Source organism: Anopheles arabiensis, unplaced genomic scaffold, assembly GCF_016920715.1.
Source record: "Anopheles arabiensis isolate DONGOLA unplaced genomic scaffold, AaraD3 Autosomal_pericentromeric_contig0015, whole genome shotgun sequence".
Taxonomy (NCBI): domain Eukaryota; kingdom Metazoa; phylum Arthropoda; class Insecta; order Diptera; family Culicidae; genus Anopheles; species Anopheles arabiensis.
This window is the reverse complement of record NW_024412163.1, coordinates 175,293-197,420: the sequence shown is the minus strand read 5'-3', so window position 1 is coordinate 197,420 and position 22,128 is coordinate 175,293. Positions and strand designations below refer to the sequence as shown.

General features: G+C 39.2%; 1 protein-coding gene across 1 annotated transcript; it reads right to left on the bottom strand.

Annotated features, from left to right (window-relative positions):
* Positions 1-17,453: 17,453 nt before the first annotated feature.
* On the bottom strand, positions 17,454-20,063 carry LOC120908300. Its single transcript, XM_040319213.1, has 2 exons — positions 19,970-20,063; positions 17,454-18,679 (listed from the first exon to the last, which is right to left on the bottom strand). The coding sequence occupies exons 1-2, from the start codon at positions 20,061-20,063 to the stop codon at positions 17,454-17,456; spliced, it is 1,320 nt and encodes a 439-aa protein (XP_040175147.1).
* Positions 20,064-22,128: the final 2,065 nt, after the last annotated feature.

Genomic DNA, 22,128 nt, shown 5'->3' with positions numbered 1-22,128 from the left:
GGACATTTGATGTTGAGTTTTTTTGCCATCTATTATCGTTGTTACGGCCATGTTTCATCCAAATGAAGCCATCTTGCACTATTTGAATGTCCTTGAAATTTGATGTTGAATTTTGTTACCATCTATTATCGTTGTTACGGCCATGTTTCATCCAAATGAAGCCATCTTGCACTAATTCAATGGCCTTGAAATTTGATGTTGAATTTTGTTGCCAACTATTATCGTTGTTACGGCCATGTTTCATCCAAATGAAGCCATTTTGCACTAATTCAATGGCCTTGAAATTTGATGTTGAATTTTGTTGCCATCTATCATCGTTGTTACGGCCATGTTTCATCCAAATGAAGCCATCTTGCACTATTTGAATGGCCTTGAAATTATATGTTGATTTTTTTTGCCATCTATTATCGTTGTTACGGCCATGTTTCATCCAAATGAAGGCATCTTGCACTATTTGAATGGCTTTGAAATTTGATGTTGAGTTTTTTTGCCATCTATTATCGTTGTTACGGCCATGTTTCATCCAAATGAAGCCATCTTGCACTATTTGAATGGCCTTGAAATTTGATGTTGAATTTTGTTGCCATCTATTATCGTTGTTACGGCCATGTTTCATCCAAATGAAGCCATCTTGCACTGATTCAATGGCCTTGAAATTTGATGTTGAATTTTGTTGCCATCTATTATCGTTGTTACGGCCATGTTTCATCCAAATGAAGCCATCTTGCACTATTTGAATGTCCTTGAAATTTGATGTTGAATTTTGTTGCCATCTATTATCGTTGTTACGGCCATGTTTCATCCAAATGAAGCCATCTTGCTCTATGTGAATGGCCTGGACATTTGATGTTGAGTTTTGTCGCCATCTATTATCGTTGTTACGGCCATGTTTCATCCAAATGAAGCCATCTTGCACTATTTGAATGTCCTTGAAATTTGATGTTGAATTTTGTTGCCATCTATTATCGTTGTTACGGCCATGTTTCATCCAAATGAAGCCATCTTGCACTATTTGAATGTCCTTGAAATTATATGCTGATTTTTTTTGCCATCTATTATCGTTGTTACGGCCATGTTTCATCCAAATGAAGCCATCTTGCACTAATTCAATGGCCTTGAAATTTGATGTTGAGTTTGTTGCCATCTATTATCGTTGTTATGGCCATGTTTCATCCAAATGAAGCCATCTTGCACTATTTGAATGGCCTTGAAATTTGATGTTGAATTTTGTTGCCATCTATTATCGTTGTTACGGCCATGTTTCATCCAAATAAAGCCATCTTGCTTTATTTCAATGGCCTTGAAATTTGATGTTGAGTTTTGTTGCCATCTATTATCGTTGTTACGGCCATGTTTCATCCAAATGAAGCCATCTTGCACTATTTGAATGGCCTTGAAATTTGATGTTGAATTTTGTTGCCATCTATTATCGTTGTTACGGCCATGTTTCATCCAAATGAAGCCATCTTGCTCTATTTCAATGGCCTTGAAATTAAATGTTGAATTTTGTTGCCATCTATTATCGTTGTTACGGCCATGTTTCATCCAAATGAAGCCATCTTGCTCTATGTGAATGGCCTGGACATTTGATGTTGAGTTTTTGTTGCCATTTATTATCGTTGTTACGGCCATGTTTCATCCAAATGAAGCCATCTTGCACTATTTGAATGTCCTTGAAATTTGATGTTGAATTTTGTTGCCATCTATTATCGTTGTTACGGCCATGTTTCATCCAAATGAAGCCATCTTGCACTAATTCAATGGCCTTGAAATTTGATGTTGAATTTTGTTGCCATCTATTATTGTTGTTACTGCCATGTTTTATCCAAATGAAGCCATCTTGCACTGATTCAATGGCCTTGAATTTGATGTTGAGTTTGTTGCCATCTATTATCGTTGTTACGGCCATGTTTCATCCAAATCAAGCCATTTTGCACTATTTAAATGGCCTTGAAATTTGATGTCGAATTTTGTTGCCATCTATTATCGTTGTTCCGATAGTAAATAGTGCTTCATGTTTCATCCAAATGAAGCCATCTTGCACTATTTGAATGGCCTTGAAATTTGATGTTAAATTTTGTTGCCATCTATCATCGTTGTTACGGGCATGTTTCATCCAAATGAAGCCATCTTGCAGTATTTGAATGTCCTTAAAATTAAATGTTGAATTTTTTTGCCATCTATTATCGTTGTTACGGCCATGTTTCATCCAAATGAAGCCATCTTGCACTATTTGAATGGCCTTGAAATTTGATGTTGAGTTTTTTTGCCATCTATTATCGTTGTTACGGCCATGTTTCATCCAAATGAAGCCATCTTGCACTATTAGAATGGCCTTGAAATTTGATGTTGAATTTTGTTGACATCTATTATCGTTGTTACGGCCATGTTTCATCCAAATGAAGCCATCTTGCACTTTTTGAATGGCCTTGAAATTTGATGTTGAGTTTGTTGCCATCTATTATCGTTGTTACGGCCATGTTTCATCCAAATGAAGCCATATTGCATTATTTGAATGTCCTTGAAATTTGATGTTGAGTTTGTTGCCATCTATTATCGTTGTTAACGTACTTAACAACATGCCCGTCATGGGTTCAAGCCCCAAATAGACCGTGCTTCCATACGTAGGACTAACTATCCAGCTATGGTAACAATAAGTCACTGAAAGCCAAGCTCACTTCACTAGTGGGTACTTGTCAGGCCCTTGACCAACAGTGGTTGTTGTGCCAAAGAAAAAAAAATAAATTATCGTTGTAACGGCCATGTTTCATCCAAATGAAGCCATCTTGCACTGATTCAATGGCCTTGAATTTGATGTTGAATTTTGTTGCCATCTATTATCGTTGTTACGGCCATGTTTCATGCAAATGAAGCCATCTTGCACTATTTGAATGTCCTTGAAATTTGATGTTGAATTTTGTTGCCATCTATTATCGTTGTTACGGCCATGTTTCATCCAAATGAAGCCATCTTGCACTATTTGAATGTCCTTGAAATTTGATGTTGAACGGCCATGTTTTATCCAAATGAAGCCATCTTACACTGATTCCATGGCCTTGAATTTGATGTTGAGTTTGATGCCATCTATTATCGTTGTTACGGCCATGTTTCATCCAAATGAAGCCATTTTGCACTAATTCAATGGCCTTGAAATTTGATGTTAAATTTTGTTGCCATCTATTATCGTTTTTACGGCCATGTTTCATCCAAATGAAGCCATCTTGCACTATTTGAATGGCCTTGACATTTGATGTTGAATTTTGTTGCCATCTATTATCCTTGTTATGATAGTAAATAGTGCTTCATGTTTCATCCAAATGAAGCCATTTTGCACTATTTCAATGGCCTTGAAATTTGATGTTGAATTTTGTTGCCATCTATCATCGTTGTTACGGCCATGTTTCATCCAAATGAAGCCATCTTGCACTATTTCAATGGACTAAATAATTGATGTTGAGTTTTTTTGCCATCTATTATCGTTGTTACGGCCATGTTTCATCCAAATGAAGCCATCTTGCTTTATTTGAATGGCCTTGAAATTTGATGTTGAGTTTTGTTGCCATCTATTATAGTTGTTACGGCCATGTTTCATCCAAATGAAGCCATCTTGCACTATTTGAATGGCCTTGAAATTTGATGTTGAATTTTGTTGCCATCTATTATCGTTGTTACGGCCATGTTTCATCCAAATGAAGCCATCTTGCTTTATTTCAATGACCTTGAAATTAAATGTTGAATTTTGTTGCCATCTATTATCGTTGTTATTGCCATGTTTCTTCCAAATGAAGCCATCTTGCACTAATTCAATGGTCTTGAAATGTGATGTTGAATTTTGTTGCCATCTATTATCGTTGTTACGGCCATGTTTCATCCAAATGAAGCCATCTTGCTCTATGTGAATGGCCTGGACATTTGATGTTGAGTTTTTTTTGCCATCTATTATCGTTGTTACGGCCATGATTCATCCAAATGAAGCCATTTTGCACTATTTCAATGTCCTTGAAATTTGATGTTGAATTTTGTTGCCATCTATTATCGTTGTTACGGCCATGTTTCATCCAAATGAAGCCATCTTGCACTGATTCAATGGCCTTGAAATTTGATGTTGAATTTTGTTGCCATCTATTATTGTCGTTACGGCCATGTTTTATCCAAATGAAGCCATCTTGCACTGATTCAATGGCCTTGAATTTGATGTTGAGTTTTTTTGCCATCTATTATCGTTGTTACGGCCATGTTTCATCCAAATGAAGCCATTTTGCACTAATTCAATGGCCTTGAAATTTGATGTTGAATTTTGTTGCCATCTATTATCGTTGTTACGGCCATGCTTCATCCAAATGAAGCCATCTTGCACTATTTGAATGTCCTTGAAATTTGATGTTGAGTTTGTTGCCATCTATTATCGTTGTTACGGCCATGTTTCATCCAAATGGAACCATCTTGCTTTATTTCAATGGCCTTGAAATTTGATGTTGAATTTTGTTGCCATCTATTATCGTTGTTACGGCCATGTTTCATCCAAATGAAGCCATCTTGCACTGATTCAATGGCCTTGAAATTTGATGTTAAATTTTGTTGCCATCTATTATCGTTTTTACGTCCATGTTTCATCCAAATGAAGCCATCTTGCACTATTTCAATGGACTTAATAATTGATGTTGAGTTTTTTGCCATCTATTATCGTTGTTACGGCCATGTTTCATCCAAATGAAGCCATCTTGCACTAATTCAATGGCCTTGAAATTTGATGTTGAATTTTGTTGCCATCTATTATTGTTGTTACTGCCATGTTTTATCCAAATGAAGCCATCTTGCACTGATTCAATGGCCTTGAATTTGATGTTGAGTTTGTTGCCATCTATTATTGTTGTTACGGCCATGTTTCATCCAAATGAAGCCATTTTGCACTAATTCAATGGCCTCGAAATTTGATGTTGAATTTTGTTGCCATCTATTATCGTTGTTACGGCCATGTTTCATCCAAATGCAGCCATCTTGCACTATTTAAATGGCCTTGAAATTTGATGTTGAGTTTTGTTGCCATCTATTATCGTTGTTACGGCCATGTTTCATCCAAATGAAGCCATCTTGCACTATTTGAATGGCCTTGAAATTTGATGTCGAATTTCGTTGCCATCTATTATCGTTGTTACGGCCAGGTTTCATCCAAATAAAGGCATCTTGCACTAATTCAATGGCCTTGAAATTTGATGTTGAATTTTGTTGCCATCTATTATCGTTGTTACGGCCATGTTTTATCCAAATGAAGCCATCTTGCACTATTTGAATGGCCTTGAAATTTGATGTTGAGTTTGTTGCCATCTTTTATCGTTGTTACGGCCATGTTTCATCCAAATGAAGCCATATTGCATTATTTGAATGTCCTTGAAATTTGATGTTGAGTTTGTTGCCATCTATTATCGTTGTTACGGCCATGTTTCATCCAAATGAAGCCATAATGCACTATTTGAACGGCCTTGAAATTATATGTTGAGTTTTTTTGCCATCTATTATCGTTGTTACGGCCATGTTTCATCCAAATGAAGCCATCTTGCTATATTTCAATGGCCTTGAAATTTGATGTTGAATTTTGTTGCCATCTATTATCGTTGTTACGGCCATGTTTCATCCAAATGAAGCCATCTTGCACTTTTTCAATGGCCTTGAAATTTGATGTTGAGTTTTGTTGCCATCTATTATCGTTGTTACGGCCATGTTTCATCCAAATGAAGCCATCTTGCACTATTTGAATGGCCTTGAAATTTGATGTTGAATTTTGTTGCCATCTATTATCGTTGTTACGGCCATGTTTCATCCAAATAAAGGCATCTTGCACTAATTCAATGGCCTTGAAATTTGATGTTGAATTTTGTTGCCATCTATTATCGTTGTTACGGCCATGTTTTATCCAAATGAAGCCATCTTGCACTATTTGAATGGCCTTGAAATGTGATGTTGAGTTTGTTGCCATCTTTTATCGTTGTTACGGCCATGTTTCATCCAAATGAAGGCATATTGCATTATTTGAATGTCCTTGAAATTTGATGTTGAGTTTGTTGCCATCTATTATCGTTGTTTACGTACTTAACAACATGCCCGTCATGGGTTCAAGCCCCAAATAGACCGTGCTCCCATACGTAGGACTAACTATCCTGCTATGGTAACAATAAGTCACTGAAAGCCAAGCTCACTTCACTAGTGGGTACTTGTCAGGCCCTTGACCAACAGTGGTTGTTGTGCCAAAGAACAAAATATAAATTATCGTTGTTACGGCCATGTTACATCCAAATAAAGGCAACTTGCACTAATTCAATGGCCTTGAAATTTGATGTTGAATTTTGTTGCCATCTATTATTGTTGTTACTGCCATGTTTTATCCAAATGAAGCCATCTTGCACTGATTCAATGGCCTTGAATTTGATGTTGAGTTTGTTGCCATCTATTATTGTTGTTACGGCCATGTTTCATCCAAATGAAGCCATTTTGCACTTATTCAATGGCCTCGAAATTTGATGTTGAATTTTGTTGCCATCTATTATCGTTGTTACGGCCATGTTTCATCCAAATGCAGCCATCTTGCACTATTTGAATGGCCTTGAAATTTGATGTTGAGTTTTGTTGCCATCTATTATCGTTGTTACGGCCATGTTTCATCCAAATGAAGCCATCTTGCACTATTTGAATGGCCTTGAAATTTGATGTCGAATTTCGTTGCCATCTATTATCGTTGTTACGGCCAGGTTTCATCCAAATAAAGGCATCTTGCACTAATTCAATGGCCTTGAAATTTCATGTTGAATTTTGTTGCCATCTATTATCGTTGTTACGGCCATGTTTTATCCAAATGAAGCCATCTTGCACTATTTGAATGGCCTTTAAATTTGATGTTGAGTTTGTTGCCTCTTTTATCGTTGTTACGGCCATGTTTCATCCAAATGAAGCCATATTGCATTATTTGAATGTCCTTGAAATTTGATGTTGAGTTTGTTGCCATCTATTATCGTTGTTACGGCCATGTTTCATCCAAATGAAGCCATAATGCACTATTTGAACGGCCTTGAAATTAAATGTTGAGTTTTTTTGCCATCTATTATCGTTGTTACGGCCATGTTTCATCCAAATGAAGCCATCTTGCTATATTTCAATGGCCTTGAAATTTGATGTTGAATTTTGTTGCCATCTATTATCGTTGTTACGGCCATGTTTCATCCAAATGAAGCCATCTTGCACTTTTTCAATGGCCTTGAAATTTGATGTTGAGTTTTGTTGCCATCTATTATCGTTGTTACGGCCATGTTTCATCCAAATGAAGCCATCTTGCACTATTTGAATGGCCTTGAAATTTGATGTTGAATTTTGTTGCCATCTATTATCGTTGTTACGGCCAGGTTTCATCCAAATAAAGGCATCTTGCACTAATTCAATGGCCTTGAAATTTCATGTTGAATTTTTTTGCCATCTATTATCGTTGTTACGGCCATGTTTTATCCAAATGAAGCCATCTTGCACTATTTCAATGACCTTGAAATTTGATGTTGAGTTTGTTGCCATCTGTTATCGTTGTTACGGCCATGTTTCATCCAAATGAAGCCATATTGCATTATTTGAATGTCCTTGAAATTTGATGTTGAGTTTGTTGCCATCTATTATCGTTGTTTACGTACTTAACAACATGCCCGTCATGGGTTCAAGCCCCAAATAGACCGTGCTCCCATACGTAGGACTAACTATCCTGCTATGGTAACAATAAGTCACTGAAAGCCAAGCTCACTTCACTAGTGGGTACTTGTCAGGCCCTTGACCAACAGTGGTTGTTGTGCCAAAGAACAAAATATAAATTATCGTTGTTACGGCCATGTTACATCCAAATAAAGGCAACTTGCACTAATTCAATGGCCTTGAAATTTGATGTTGAGTTTTTTGCCATCTATTATCGTTGTTACGGCCATGTTTCATCCAAATGAAGCCATCTTGCACTATTTGAATGGCCTTGAAATTTGATGTTGAATTTTGTTGCCATCTATTATCGTTGTTACGGCCATGTTTCATCCAAATGAAGTCATATTGCACTATTTGAATGGCCTTGAAATTTGATGTTGAGTGTTTTTTGCCATCTATTATCGTTGTTACGGCCATGTTTCATCCAAATGAAGCCATCTTGCACTATTTGAATGTCCTTGAAATTTGATGTTGAATTTTGTTGCCATCTATTATCGTTGTTACGGCCATGTTTCATCCAAATGAAGCCATCTTGCACTATTTGAATGGCCTTGAAAATTGATGTTGAATTTTGTTGCCATCTATTATCGTTGTTACGGCCATGTTTCATCCAAATGAAGCCATCTTGCACTATTTGAATGTCCTTGAAATTTGATGTTGAATTTTGTTGCCATCTATTATTGTTGTTACGGCCATGTTTTATCCAAATGAAGCCATCTTGCACTGATTCAATGGCCTTGAATTTGATGTTGAGTTTGTTGCCATCTATCATCGTTGTTACGGCCATGTTTCATCCAAATGAAGCCATATTGCACTATTTGAATGGCCTTGAAATTTGATGTTGAATTTTGTTGCCATCTATTATCGTTGTTACGGCCATGTTTCATCCAAATGAAGCCATCTTGGACTATTTGAATGACCTTGAAATTTGATGTTGAATTTTGTTGCCATCTATTATCGTTGTTACGGCCATGTTTCATCCAAATGAAGCCATCTTGCACTATTTGAATGGCCTTGAAATTTGATGTTGAATTTTGTTGCCATCTATGATCGTTGTTACGGCCATGTTTCATCCAAATGAAGCCATCTTGCACTATTTGAATGTCCTTGAAATTTGATGTTGAATTTTGTTGCCATCTATTATCGTTGTTACGGCCATGTTTCATCCAAATGAAGCCATCTTGCACTATTTGAATGGCCTTGAAAATTGATGTTGAATTTTGTTGCCATCTATTATCGTTGTTACGGCCATGTTTCATCCAAATGAAGCCATCTTGCACTATTTGAATGTCCTTGAAATTTGATGTTGAATTTTGTTGCCATCTATTATTGTTGTTACGGCCATGTTTTATCCAAATGAAGCCATCTTGCACTGATTCAATGGCCTTGAATTTGATGTTGAGTTTGTTGCCATCTATCATCGTTGTTACGGCCATGTTTCATCCAAATGAAGCCATATTGCACTATTTGAATGACCTTGAAATTTGATGTTGAATTTTGTTGCCATCTATTATCGTTGTTACGGCCATGTTTCATCCAAATGAAGTCATATTGCACTATTTGAATGGCCTTGAAATTTGATGTTGAGTGTTTTTGCCATCTATTATCGTTGTTACGGCCATGTTTCATCCAAATGAAGCCATCTTGCACTATTTGAATGTCCTTGAAATTTGATGTTGAATTTTGTTGCCATCTATTATACTTGTTACGATAGTAAATAGTGCTTCATGTTTCATCCAAATAAAGCCATTTTGCACTATTACAATGGCCTTGAAATTTGATGTTGAGTGTTTTTTGCCATCTATCATCGTTGTTACGGCCATGTTTCACCCAAATGAAGCCATCTTGCACTATTGCAATGGACTAAATAATTGATGTTGAGTTTCTTTGCCATCTATTATCGTTGTTACGGCCATGTTTCATCCAAATGAAGCCATCTTGCTATATTTCAATGGCCTTGAAATTTGATGTTGAATTTTGTTGCCATCTATTATCGTTGTTACGGCCATGTTTCATCCAAATGCAGCCATCTTGCACTATTTGAATGGCCTTGAAATTTGATGTTGAGTTTTTTCGCCATCTATTATCGTTGTTACGGCCATGTTTCATCCAAATGAAGCCATCTTGCACTATTTGAATGGCCTTGAAATTTGATGTCGAATTTTGTTGCCATCTATTATCGTTGTTCCGATAGTAAATAGTGCTTCATGTTTCATCCAAATGAAGCCATCTTGCACTATTTGAATGGCCTTGAAATTTGATGTTAAATTTTGTTGCCATCTATCATCGTTGTTACGGCCATGTTTCATCCAAATGAAGCCATCTTGCACTATTTGAATGGACTTAATAATTGATGTTGAGTTTGTTGCCATCTATTATCGTTGTTACGGCCATGTTTCATCCAAATGAAGCCATAATGCACTATTTGAACGGCCTTGAAATTTGATGTTGAATTTTGTTGCCATCTATTATCGTTGTTACGGCCATGTTTCATCCAAATGAAGCCATCTTGCTATATTTCAATGGCCTTCAAATTTGATGTTGAATTTTGTTGCCATCTATTATCGTTGTTACGGCCATGTTTCATCCAAATGAAGCCATCTTGCACTATTTCGATGGCCTTGAAATTTGATGTTGAGTTTTTTTGCCATCTATTATCGTTGTTACGGCCATGTTTCATCCAAATGAAGCCATCTTGCACTGTTTGAATGGCCTTGAAATTTGATGTTGAGTTTTGTTGCCATCTATTATCGTTGTGACGGCCATGTTTCATCCAAATGAAGCCATCTTGCACTATTTGAATGGCCTTGAAATTTGATGTTGAATTTTGTTGCCATCTATTATCGTTGTTACGGCCATGTTTCATCCAAATGAAGCCATCTTGCACTAATTCAATGGGCTTGAAATTTGATGTTGAGTTTTTTCGCCATCTATTATCGTTGTTACGGCCATGTTTCATCCAAATGAAGCCATCTTGCACTATTTCAATGGCCTTGAAATTTGATGTTGAGTTTTTTCGCCATCTATTATCGTTGTTACGGCCATGTTTCATCCAAATGAAGCCATCTTGCACTATTTGAATGGCCTTGAAATTTGATGTTGAGTTTTGTTGCCATCTATTATCGTTGTTACGGCCATGTTTCATCCAAATGAAGCCAAAATGCACTATTTGAACGGCCTTGAAATTATATGTTGAGTTTTTTTGCCATCTATTATCGTTGTTACGGCCATGTTTCATCCAAATGAAGCCATCTTGCTATATTTCAATGGCCTTCAAATTTGATGTTGAATTTTGTTGCCATCTATTATCGTTGTTACGGCCATGTTTCATCCAAATGAAGCCATCTTGCACTATTTGAATGGCCTTGAAATTTGATGTTGAGTTTTGTTGCCATCTATTATCGTTGTTACGGCCATGTTTCATCCAAATGAAGCCATAATGCACTTATTCAATGGCCTTGAAATTTCATGTTGAGTTTGTTGCCATCTATTATCGTTGTTACGGCCATGTTTCATCCAAATGAAGCCATATTGCATTATTTGAATGTCCTTGAAATTTGATGTTGAGTTTGTTGCCATCTATTATCGTTGTTAACGTACTTAACAACATGCCCGTCATAGGTTCAAGCCCCAAATAGACCGTGCTCCCATACGTAGGACTAACTATCCTGCTATGGTAACAATAAGTCACTGAAAGCCAAGCTCACTTCACTAGTGGGTACTTGTCAGGCCCTTGACCACCAGTGGTTGTTGTGCCAAAGAAAAAAAAATAAATTATCGTTGTTACGGCCATGTTACATCCAAATGAAGCCATCTTGCACTATTTCAATGGCCTTGAAATTTGATGTTGAGTTTTGTTGCCATCTATTATCGTTGTTACGGCCATGTTTCATCCAAATGAAGCCATCTTGCACTATTTGAATGGCCTTGAAATTTGCTGTTGAATTTTGTTGCCATCTATTATCGTTGTTAACGTACTTAACAACATGCCCGTCATGGGTTCAAGCCCTGAATAGAACTTGCTCCCATACGTAGGACTAACTATCCTGCTATGGTAACAATAAGTCACTGAAAGCCAAGCTCACTTCACTAGTGGGTACTTGTCAGGCCCTTGACCAACAGTGGTTGTTGTGCCAAAGAACAAAAAATAAATCATCGTTGTTACGGCCATGTTACATCCAAATAAAGGCAACTTACACTAATTCAATGGCCTTGAAATTTGATGTTGAGTTTTTTGGCCATCTATTATCGTTGTTACGGCCATGTTTCATCCAAATGAAGCCATCTTGCACTATTTGAATGGCCTTGAAATTTGATGTTGAATTTTGTTGCCATCTATTATCGTTGTTACGGCCATGTTTCATCCAAATGAAGCCATATTGCACTATTTGTATGGCCTTGAAATTTGATGTTGAATTTTGTTGCCATCTATTATCGTTGTTAACGTACTTAACAACATGCCCGTCATGGGTTCAAGCCCTGAATAGAACTTGCTCCCATACGTAGGACTAACTATCCTGCTATGGTAACAATAAGTCACTGAAAGCCAAGCTCACTTCACTAATGGGTACTTGTCAGGCCCTTGACCAACAGTGGTTGTTGTGCCAAAGAACAAAAAATAAATCATCGTTGTTACGGCCATGTTACATCCAAATAAAGGCAACTTACACTAATTCAATGGCCTTGAAATTTGATGTTGAGTTTTTTGGCCATCTATTATCGTTGTTACGGCCATGTTTCATCCAAATGAAGCCATCTTGCACTATTTGAATGGCCTTGAAATTTGATGTTGAATTTTGTTGCCATCTATTATCGTTGTTACGGCCATGTTTCATCCAAATGGAGCCATATTGCACTATTTGTATGACCTTGAAATTTGATGTTGAGTTTTTTTTGCCATCTATTATCGTTGTTACGGCCATGTTTCATCCAAATGAAGCCATCTTGCACTATTTGAATGTCCTTGAAATTTGATGTTGAATTTTGTTGCCATCTATTATCGTTGTTACGGCCATGTTTCATCCAAATGAAGCCATCTTGCACTATTTGAATGGCCTTGACATTTGATGTTGAGTTTTTTTGCCATCTATTATCGTTGTTACGGCCATGTTTCATCCAAATGAAGCCATCTTGCACTATTTGTATGGCCTTGAAATTTGATGTTGAATTTTGTTGCCATCTATTATCGTTGTTAACGTACTTAACAACATGCCCGTCATGGGTTCAACCCCTGAATAGAACTTGCTCCCATACGTAGGACTAACTATCCTGCTATGGTAACAATAAGTCACTGAAAGCCAAGCTCACTTCACTAGTGGGTACTTGTCAGGCCCTTGACCAACAGTGGTTGTTGTGCCAAAGAACAAAAAATAAATCATCGTTGTTACGGCCATGTTACATCCAAATAAAGGCAACTTACACTAATTCAATGGCCTTGAAATTTGATGTTGAGTTTTTTGGCCATCTATTATCGTTGTTACGGCCATGTTTCATCCAAATGAAGCCATCTTGCACTATTTGAATGGCCTTGAAATTTGATGTTGAATTTTGTTGCCATCTATTATCGTTGTTACGGCCATGTTTCATCCAAATGGAGCCATATTGCACTATTTGTATGACCTTGAAATTTGATGTTGAATTTTGTTGCCATCTATTATCGTTGTTACGGCCATGTTTCATCCAAATGAAGCCATCTTGCACTATTTGAATGGCCTTGACATTTGATGTTGAATTTTGTTGCCATCTATTATCGTTGTTACGGCCATGTTTTATCCAAATGAAGCCATCTTGCACTGATTCAATGGCCTTGAATTTGATGTTGAGTTTGTTGCCATCTATCATCGTTGTTACGGCCATGTTTCATCCAAATGAAGCCATCTTGCACTATTTGAATGGCCTTGACATTTGATGTTGAGTTTTTTTGCCATCTATTATCGTTGTTACGGCCATGTTTCATCCAAATGAAGCCATCTTGCACTATTTGAATGGCCTTGAAATTTGATGTTGAATTTTGTTGCCATCTATTATCGTTGTTACGGCCATGTTTCATCCAAATGAAGCCATCTTGCACTATTTGAATGTCTTTGAAATTTGATGTTGAAATTTGTTGCCATCTATTATCGTTGTTACGGCCATGTTTCATCCAAATGAAGCCATCTTGCACTAATTCAATGCCCTTGAAATTTGATGTTGAATTTTGTTGCCATCTATTATTGTTGTTACGGCCATGTTTTATCCAAATGAAGCCATCTTGCACTGATTCAATGGCCTTGAATTTGATGTTGAGTTTGTTGCCATCTATCATCGTTGTTACGGCCATGTTTCATCCAAATGAAGCCATCTTGCACTATTTGAATGGCCTTGACATTTGATGTTGAGTTTTTTGCCATCTATTATCGTTGTTACGGCCATGTTTTATCCAAATGAAGCCATCTTGCACTATTTGAATGGCCTTGAAATTTGATGTTGAATTTTGTTGCCATCTATTATCGTTGTTACGGCCATGTTTCATCCAAATGAAGCCATCTTGCACTAATTCAATGGCCTTGAAATTTGATGTTGAATTTTGTTGCCATCTATTATCGTTGTTACGGCCATGTTTCATCCAAATGAAGCCATCTTGCACTATATGAATGTCTTTGAAATTTGATGTTGAATTTTGTTGCCATCTATTATTATTAATTATTATTAATCCATCTATTATCGTTGTTACGGCCATTTTTCATCCAAATGAAGTCATATTGCACTATTTGAATGGCCTTGAAATTTGATGTTGAGTTTTTTTGCCATCTATTATCGTTGTTACGGCCATGTTTCATCCAAATGAAGCCATCCTGCACTATTTGAATGGCCTTGAAATTTGATGTTGAGTTTGTTGCCATCTATCATCGTTGTTACGGCCATGTTTCATCCAAATGAAGCCATCTTGCACTTTATGAATGGACTTAATAATTGATGTTGAGTTTTTTTGCCATCTATTATCGTTGTTACGGTCTTGTTTCATCCAAATGAAGCCATCTTGCACTATTTGAATGGCCTTGAAATTTGATGTTGAATTTTGTTGCCATCTATTATCGTTGTTACGGCCATGTTTCATCCAAATAAAGGCATCTTGCACTAATTCAATGGCCTTGAAATTTGATGTTGAATTTTGTTGCCATCTATTATCGTTGTTACGGCCATGTTTTATCCAAATGAAGCCATCTTGCACTATTGCAATGGCCTTGAAATTTGATGTTGAGTTTGTTGCCATCTATTATCGTTGTTACGGCCATGTTTCATCCAAATGAAGCCATCTTGCTATATAAGAATGGCCTTGACATTTGATGTTGAGTTTTTTTGCCATCTATTATCGTTGTTACGGCCATTTTCATCCAAATTAAGCCATCTTGCACTATTTCAATGTCCTTGAAATTTGATGTTGAATTTTGTTGCCATCTATTATCGTTGTTACGGCCATGTTTCATCCAAATGAAGCCATATTGCACTATTTGAATGTCCTTGAAATTTGATGTTGAGTTTGTTGCCATCTATTATAGTTGTTACAGCCATGTTTCATCCAAATGAACCCGTCTTGCTTTATTTCAATGGCCTTGAAATTTGATGTTGAATTTTGTTGCCATCTATTATCGTTGTTACGGCCATGTTTCATCCAAATGAAGCCTTCTTGCACTATTTGAATGGCCTTGAAATTTGATGTTGAGTTTTGTTGCCATCTATTATCGTTGTTACGGCCATGTTTCATCCAAATGAAGCCATCTTGCACTTATTCAATGGCCTTGAAATTTGATGTTGAATTTTGTTGCCATCTATTATCGTTGTTACGGCCATGTTTTATCCAAATGAAGCCATCTTGCACTGATTCAATGGCCTTGAAATTTGATGTTGAGTTTTGTTGCCATCTATTATCGTTGTTACGGCCATGTTTCATCCAAATGAAGCCATCTTGCACTACTAGAATGGCCTTGAAATTTGATGTTGAGTTTGTTGCCATCTATTATCGTTGTTACGGCCATGTTTCATCCAAATAAAGGCATCTGGCTTTATTTCAATGGCCTTGAAATTTGATGTTGAATTTTGTTGCCATCTATTATCGTTGTTACGGCCATGTTTCATCCAAATGAAGCCATCTTGCACTATTTCAAAGGCCTTGAAAATTGATGTTGAATTTTGTTGCCATCTATTATCGTTGTTACGATCGTAAAAAGTGCTTCATGTTTCATCCAAATGAAGCCATATTGCACTATTTGAATGGCCTTGAAATTTGATGTTGAATTTTGTTGCCATCTATTATCGTTGTTACGGCCATGTTTCATCCAAATGAAGCCATATTGCACTATTTCAATGGCCTTGAAATTTGATGTTGAATTTTGTTGCCATCTATTATCGTTGTTACGGCCATGTTTCATCCAAATGAAGTCATCTTGCACTATTCCAATGGTCTTGAAATTTGATGTTGAATTTTGTTGCCATCTATTATCGTTGTTACGGCCATGTTTCATCCAAATGAAGCCATCTTGCTCTATGTGAATGGCTTTGAAATTTGATGTTGAGTTTGTTGCCATCTATTATCGTTGTTACGGCCATGTTTCATCCAAATGAAGCCATCTTGCACTAATTCAATGGCCTTGAAATTTGATGTTGAATTTTGTTGCCATCTATTATCGTTGTTACGGCCATGTTTCATCCAAATGAAGCCATCTTGCACTAATTCAATGGCCTTGAAATTTGATGTTGAATTTTGTTGCCATCTATTATCGTTGTTACGGCCATGTTTCATCCAAATGAAGCCATCTTGCACTATTTGAATGGCCTTGAAATTTGATGTTGAATTTTGTTGCCATCTATTATCGTTGTTACGGCCATGTTTCATCCAAATGAAACCATCTTGCACTATTTGAATGGCCTTGAAATTTGATGTTGAATTTTATTGCCATCTATTATCGTTGTTACGGCCATGTTTCATCCAAATGAAGCCCTCTTGCACTAATTCAATGGCCTTGAAATTTGATGTTGAATTTTGTTGCCATCTATTATCGTTGTTACGGCCATGTTTTATCCAAATGAAGCCATCTTGCATTAATTCAATGGCATTGAAATTTGATGTTGAATTTAGTTGCCATCTATTATCGTTGTTACGGCCATGTTTCATCCAAATGAAGCTGTTGCTTTAGAATTCACTAAACAAGTTTTAGAATTCACTAAACAATTAATTTTATTCCGGGTTTTTGTAACGGCGATTTCACAAGCGAATAATGGTTTTCGAGTGTAGGCGCGGTTTAAAAATATTCCGGTCTCTCAGCTGATCGTTTGCGTACTGCCCTTTTTTTGCGTACCGAGATAGCATGACCCTTGGTGACCCCTGTTCTCGACCGTGACCTAGTTTCTAATTTCTTGTATTCTCTCTCTCTCTCTTTCTCTCTCTCTCTATCGGACGTAACTTCATTTCCCTCTCGCCTTGTTTCTATCTCCCCCTGTTTATCTTCTGTTGTCGGTGTTATCCTCCTGTCTAACGCCACCTGGTGCTCGGTTTGATAACCAGCCCGGATTATCGCGAATGGACAAGTGACAACCGATCTTTATAAACAAACATTTTATGTGCTGACAAACCGCATGGCAAACGTGCCAACACTCCACCCCGTCAATCCTTTACGCTTTCAAGGATTTACTAAATAAATAGCGCGTTTGCTCAGTGACGATAAAGATGAAGTGTTTGAAGGGTGGTAACTTTCCTATACTGTATCGCAATCGCACTCAACATCAAGAACAGCGATTTTAACTACTGGTCTTTTTAGTGACTTGCCGTTTGCCGTCCGCACTACCACCTGCCTTATTCTGCCGTCTTTACCGGCTATCGTCTCCTCAACCTTCGCCCTCAACCAATTCTTCCGCGGACCCTCAGCGATGAATACAAGATCGCCAACATTCAACCGACGCGTATCTTCGTGCCATTTGGACCTAGTGTTCAGGGCTGGCAAATACTCCTTCAACCAACGGTCCCACATCGCATCGGCTAAAGCTGTAGATCGTTTGTAGCTGCTTCTTAGTGTTTCTGCTAAATCTACGTTGGGACGCAGCTGCTCCTTGGTTCCGCACGAACTCCCTAACAGAAAGTGGTTGGGTGTAAGCGCTTCTGCATTTGACGAGCTTTGCGGCATATAGGTAAGCGGTCGGGAGTTGATCAGACTTTCTGAATCGGCTAATGCGGTTAGGAGTATCTCGTCGTTCAGTTTCCTACCGTCATCCAGTGCTAGCATAGCTTCCTTAACACTTCGCACCATCCGTTCCCATGCGCCTCCCATATGGGGTGCCGAAGGGGGATTAAATATCCATCTCGTCTGAACACCGGTGAATGTTTCGGCACAAGAGTAGTTGATGTCCGCCAGTTGTTTCGTGAGTTCATTATTGGCTCCAACGAAATTGGTCCCGTTGTCGGAAAATATCTCGCTGGGAGCTCCGCGTCTGCTAACGAAACGTCTTATCGCCATAATGCAGGCTTCAGTAGAAAGGCTGTGCGCTACTTCTAAATGCACCGCTCTCGTCACTAAACAGGTGAATACTGCAATGTAACGCTTTTCCTTGCGCCTCGAATTAACCACCTCGATCGGCCCTAAATAATCTACTCCCACTTTACAAAACGGACGTACATATGGAGTAAGCCTTGCTTCTGGCAACGGTGCCATTCGTGGCTGTAATGGTTGCGTCTTCTTGATTTTGCATCGTTGACAGTTTTTGGCGATTCTGGCCACGCTGGATCGCAGGTGTTTTAGGTAGAAACGTTGCCGTACTTCGTTTACCACAGTCTCGTTGTTAGCGTGACCAAAGCGTTGATGATACTCCCTCAAAATAAGTGTTGTAACGTAGTGTGTTTTCGGTAGAATGATGGGGTATCTTGTATCGAAGGGAATGTGATGAGCTTTGGCTGTGCGCCCATCGATTCGCAGGATCCCAAACTCATCTAAAAAGGGGGTTAAGCCATAAAGCGTACTATTGCGTGGTACTTGAGGTGCGGTTTCATTCTGAGTGGTACGTGGGGCGTGAGTCGAGTTGGACTTAGCTAACACCTGAACTTCTTTCTCAAAAGCATCCATCTGTGCGTTTTGCAGCAGAAATCGTTCGGCTTTCTGGTATTCTTCGCTGGTTAGGGGTGTATGTTCTGCTGCTATTTTTTGTTTGATACTGCCGATTTGCCTTTTGGTGGCTTTGAGGGATTGTATTGGCAGACCTTTTGCTTTACGCCGACAATTGGAAACGAAACGCCAAAGATTTGCGACAGTTCGCACTAAAACTTTCCAACTGGAAATTCTGAATGCATCTACTACTAGCTCTCTATGGGGTGACGCTGGGCTTGAATGCACTGAGATGTAGCATGTTTTCCGTTCCTGGTTTGTAGCTTCAATCGGTTTTTGCGCAGGCCAGTTGTTCTCATTCAGATACAGAAACGCAGGCTCGTTCAGCCATCTGCCTTGTGGATCGATCATAGTATCCTTCCCCCACTTTGTTAAACAATCGGCAGGGTTTTCTTTAGTAGGGACGTGTCTCCATTCCTTTGAGTCTGATAGTGACAATATTTCGCCTACTCGACATGCTACAAACTGCTTTAGCTCATGGGTAGGTGTTCTGATCCACGAAAGCACTACTTCAGAATCTGTGTGGAAGTACGTGGCTTTAATTTCCAGGTCGTGGCTGTCGCATACCATGCGTTTTAGTCTTGCGCCCAGTAGCGCTGCCTGTAATTCTAGCTTGGGGATCGTCAGGTGTTGTAAGGGGGCTACTTTACTTCGTGCCATAACCAGCGCACAACGTATACCGCTAGGAGTCTCTTTTCTAAAGTAGGCCGCACAGCCGTACCCCAACTCACTAGCGTCGGTAAAAATGTGCAATTGTAGGGGAGCATGTGTGTTTGACGCGTTCACTCCAAAGTAGCATCGCGGGATTCTTAGGGAATGGATACTGGGAAGTAGTGCCGTCCATCGTTTAAACTTGTTATACTGTGTTTCATTTAGTTCATCATCCCATTTTAGGTTATCACGCCAGAGATCTTGCATCATCATTCTGCCATGGATGAGCACTGGCGCCACAAGTCCCAATGGGTCAAACAGACTCATGATGATTCGCAGAACTATGCGCTTAGTAGGCTTCTTGGTGCCATCAATGTATGGTTTCAGCTCTTCATGCCAGTTTGCAGAAAATTTGAATGAGTCTGATACGGGGTCCCATATTATTCCAAGCACGCGTGGGTGCTTACCCTCTTGACCGAAGTTTATAAACAGATCACGATCGCTCGTTGATTCTTCCAGACCTTCGAGGACAGCATTGTTGTTGCTCACCCAGTTTCTCATATTGAATCCAGCCTGCGCATGAATGTGCCGTACTTGTTTTGCCCTATTAATTGCCTCTTCCAACGTGTCGCAACTATCGAAGTAGTCGTCCATGTATGTGCTTTGTTTGATAGCGGCTGCCGCTTCTGGATATATGTTGGCATGTTCTTCCGCATTTCGGTGCATTATATACTGGGCTGAGCATGGAGAACAAGAAGCTCCAAATGTTGCGACATCCATGATGTAGGTTTGTGGTTCATGGTTTGGATCGAAACGAAAGAGGAATCTTTGTGAGTGCTTGTCCTCTTCTCTTATACGGATTTGGTGGAACATTTTCTCAATGTCTCCCCCAAATGCCACCAGGCGTTGGCGGAATTTGCAAAGAACGGTGGGCAGCTGCACTAACAGGTCGGGCCCTTTCAACAGCTCCGAGTTCAACGATACTCCTCTTACTTTGGCTGCTGCATCCCACACTAAACGCTTTTTATCTGGTTTTCGGGGATGCCCAACTACATTGAGCGGTAAGTACCAGACCCTTTTTTGTTCGACCGAGTTCAACTCAGACTCCTCTGCCCTATGTGCGAAACCCTTTTCAACATACAATCGTATCTGATTATGTACGTTTTCTTTCAGGTCTGGGTCCTTTTCTAACTTTCTCTCGAGGGATCGAAGCCTTGCCATCGCCATCGGTTTACTGTCTGGAAAACGGAAATCATCGCTTTTCCACAACAAGCCCGTAGTGTAACGGCCATTGCACTTAGTTGTAGTGGTTTCTAATATTATTTTTGCCCTACGCACATCTTCAGGTTCTGACAGGAACTTGTTAAAGGAACACATAGCACTTTCCTCTAACGCAAAGTACTGCCGCATGGTCTCGTTCAGTTCTTGATCATTGTTTTCTTTGTTGCTGGAGGATCGGTGGCTATCCTCAATCAGATGGGTGTTGTGATAATGAGCGCTTTGACATCTCTCCTTATTACTTGCATTTATCGTTCCATAAATGGCCCACCCTAGCGCACTGCGAACGGCGATCGGCTCTCCAGGCTGCCCCGAACGTGTTTCCAGCGGTTTTAGCAATTCTACGTCTGCTAACCCGATGAGCAGTTGTGGAACGGGGTGGTCGACGGTGAGAAGTGGAATGTCCTGCAAGTAGTAAAGGTTTCTTATCAGATGTTTTAAATTTGGGTTTTGTGGTGGAAGACTTAGCTTGTTGATAGTGTGAGCGGCCGCTATTGAATAGCGCCGCTCACCCCCTTTTGCCGAGATCTGCAGACTGACGCGACCAGAAGTAGCTTCATTCCTTTTGACGTCGGAAGTCCAATGAAGCTCTAGCGGATCCGGATCCCCTTTCAGCCCAAGTTGTTCCGCTAACGCTGCTTCCACCAGTGTGAGAGACGATCCTTCATCCAGGAACGCCAAGGTTTCGACGGTTACTGTGCCGTTGTATACTGAAACAGGCACAATCCGGAATAAGGTATCAGACGGCTTCTCCTTCATCTGATGGACTCTGCAGTCAGCTACCGTGGGTGTGGAATCTGGTGGACCCTCGTGAAGTAGCGTGTGGTGTCGTTCTCGACAACCCGAAACTTGGCAGACGTATCTGGATCTGCATAGATTGGACGCATGCATTCCCAAACATACATAGCACAGTTTGAATTTCCTCACGGTAGCTTGTCGTGCTTCAAGGCTCATGCGTTTAAAGCTATCGCAGTGTTTAACGCGATGTGCTGGATCGTGGCAGACTAGACATTCATCTGTCCCATAGGAAACTCTCTCTGGACCTTGTGGTTGGTTTCTAGCACTTGAGGTGAAGCTTGAAGGACTGGTATTCCTGTCTTGTTCGATGCTGTTGGTTGCTGGTGCATGTAGGAAGACGTGCGAACGGTCATGATTCCTTGCAGGCCTTGACGTGCTGGATTTAGGAGGAATGTACTTAGTTACATCGCTAGCCTTTTCTACCAGGTCTTCCATGAATAGGCCAAATTCATATAGCGTAGGCTCTATTTGGCGTTTGGCTTGGATTGCTCGTTTGTATGTGGCCCAATCCAACTGCCTTGACGCTGGTAGCTTATCGACAAGCTCTTCC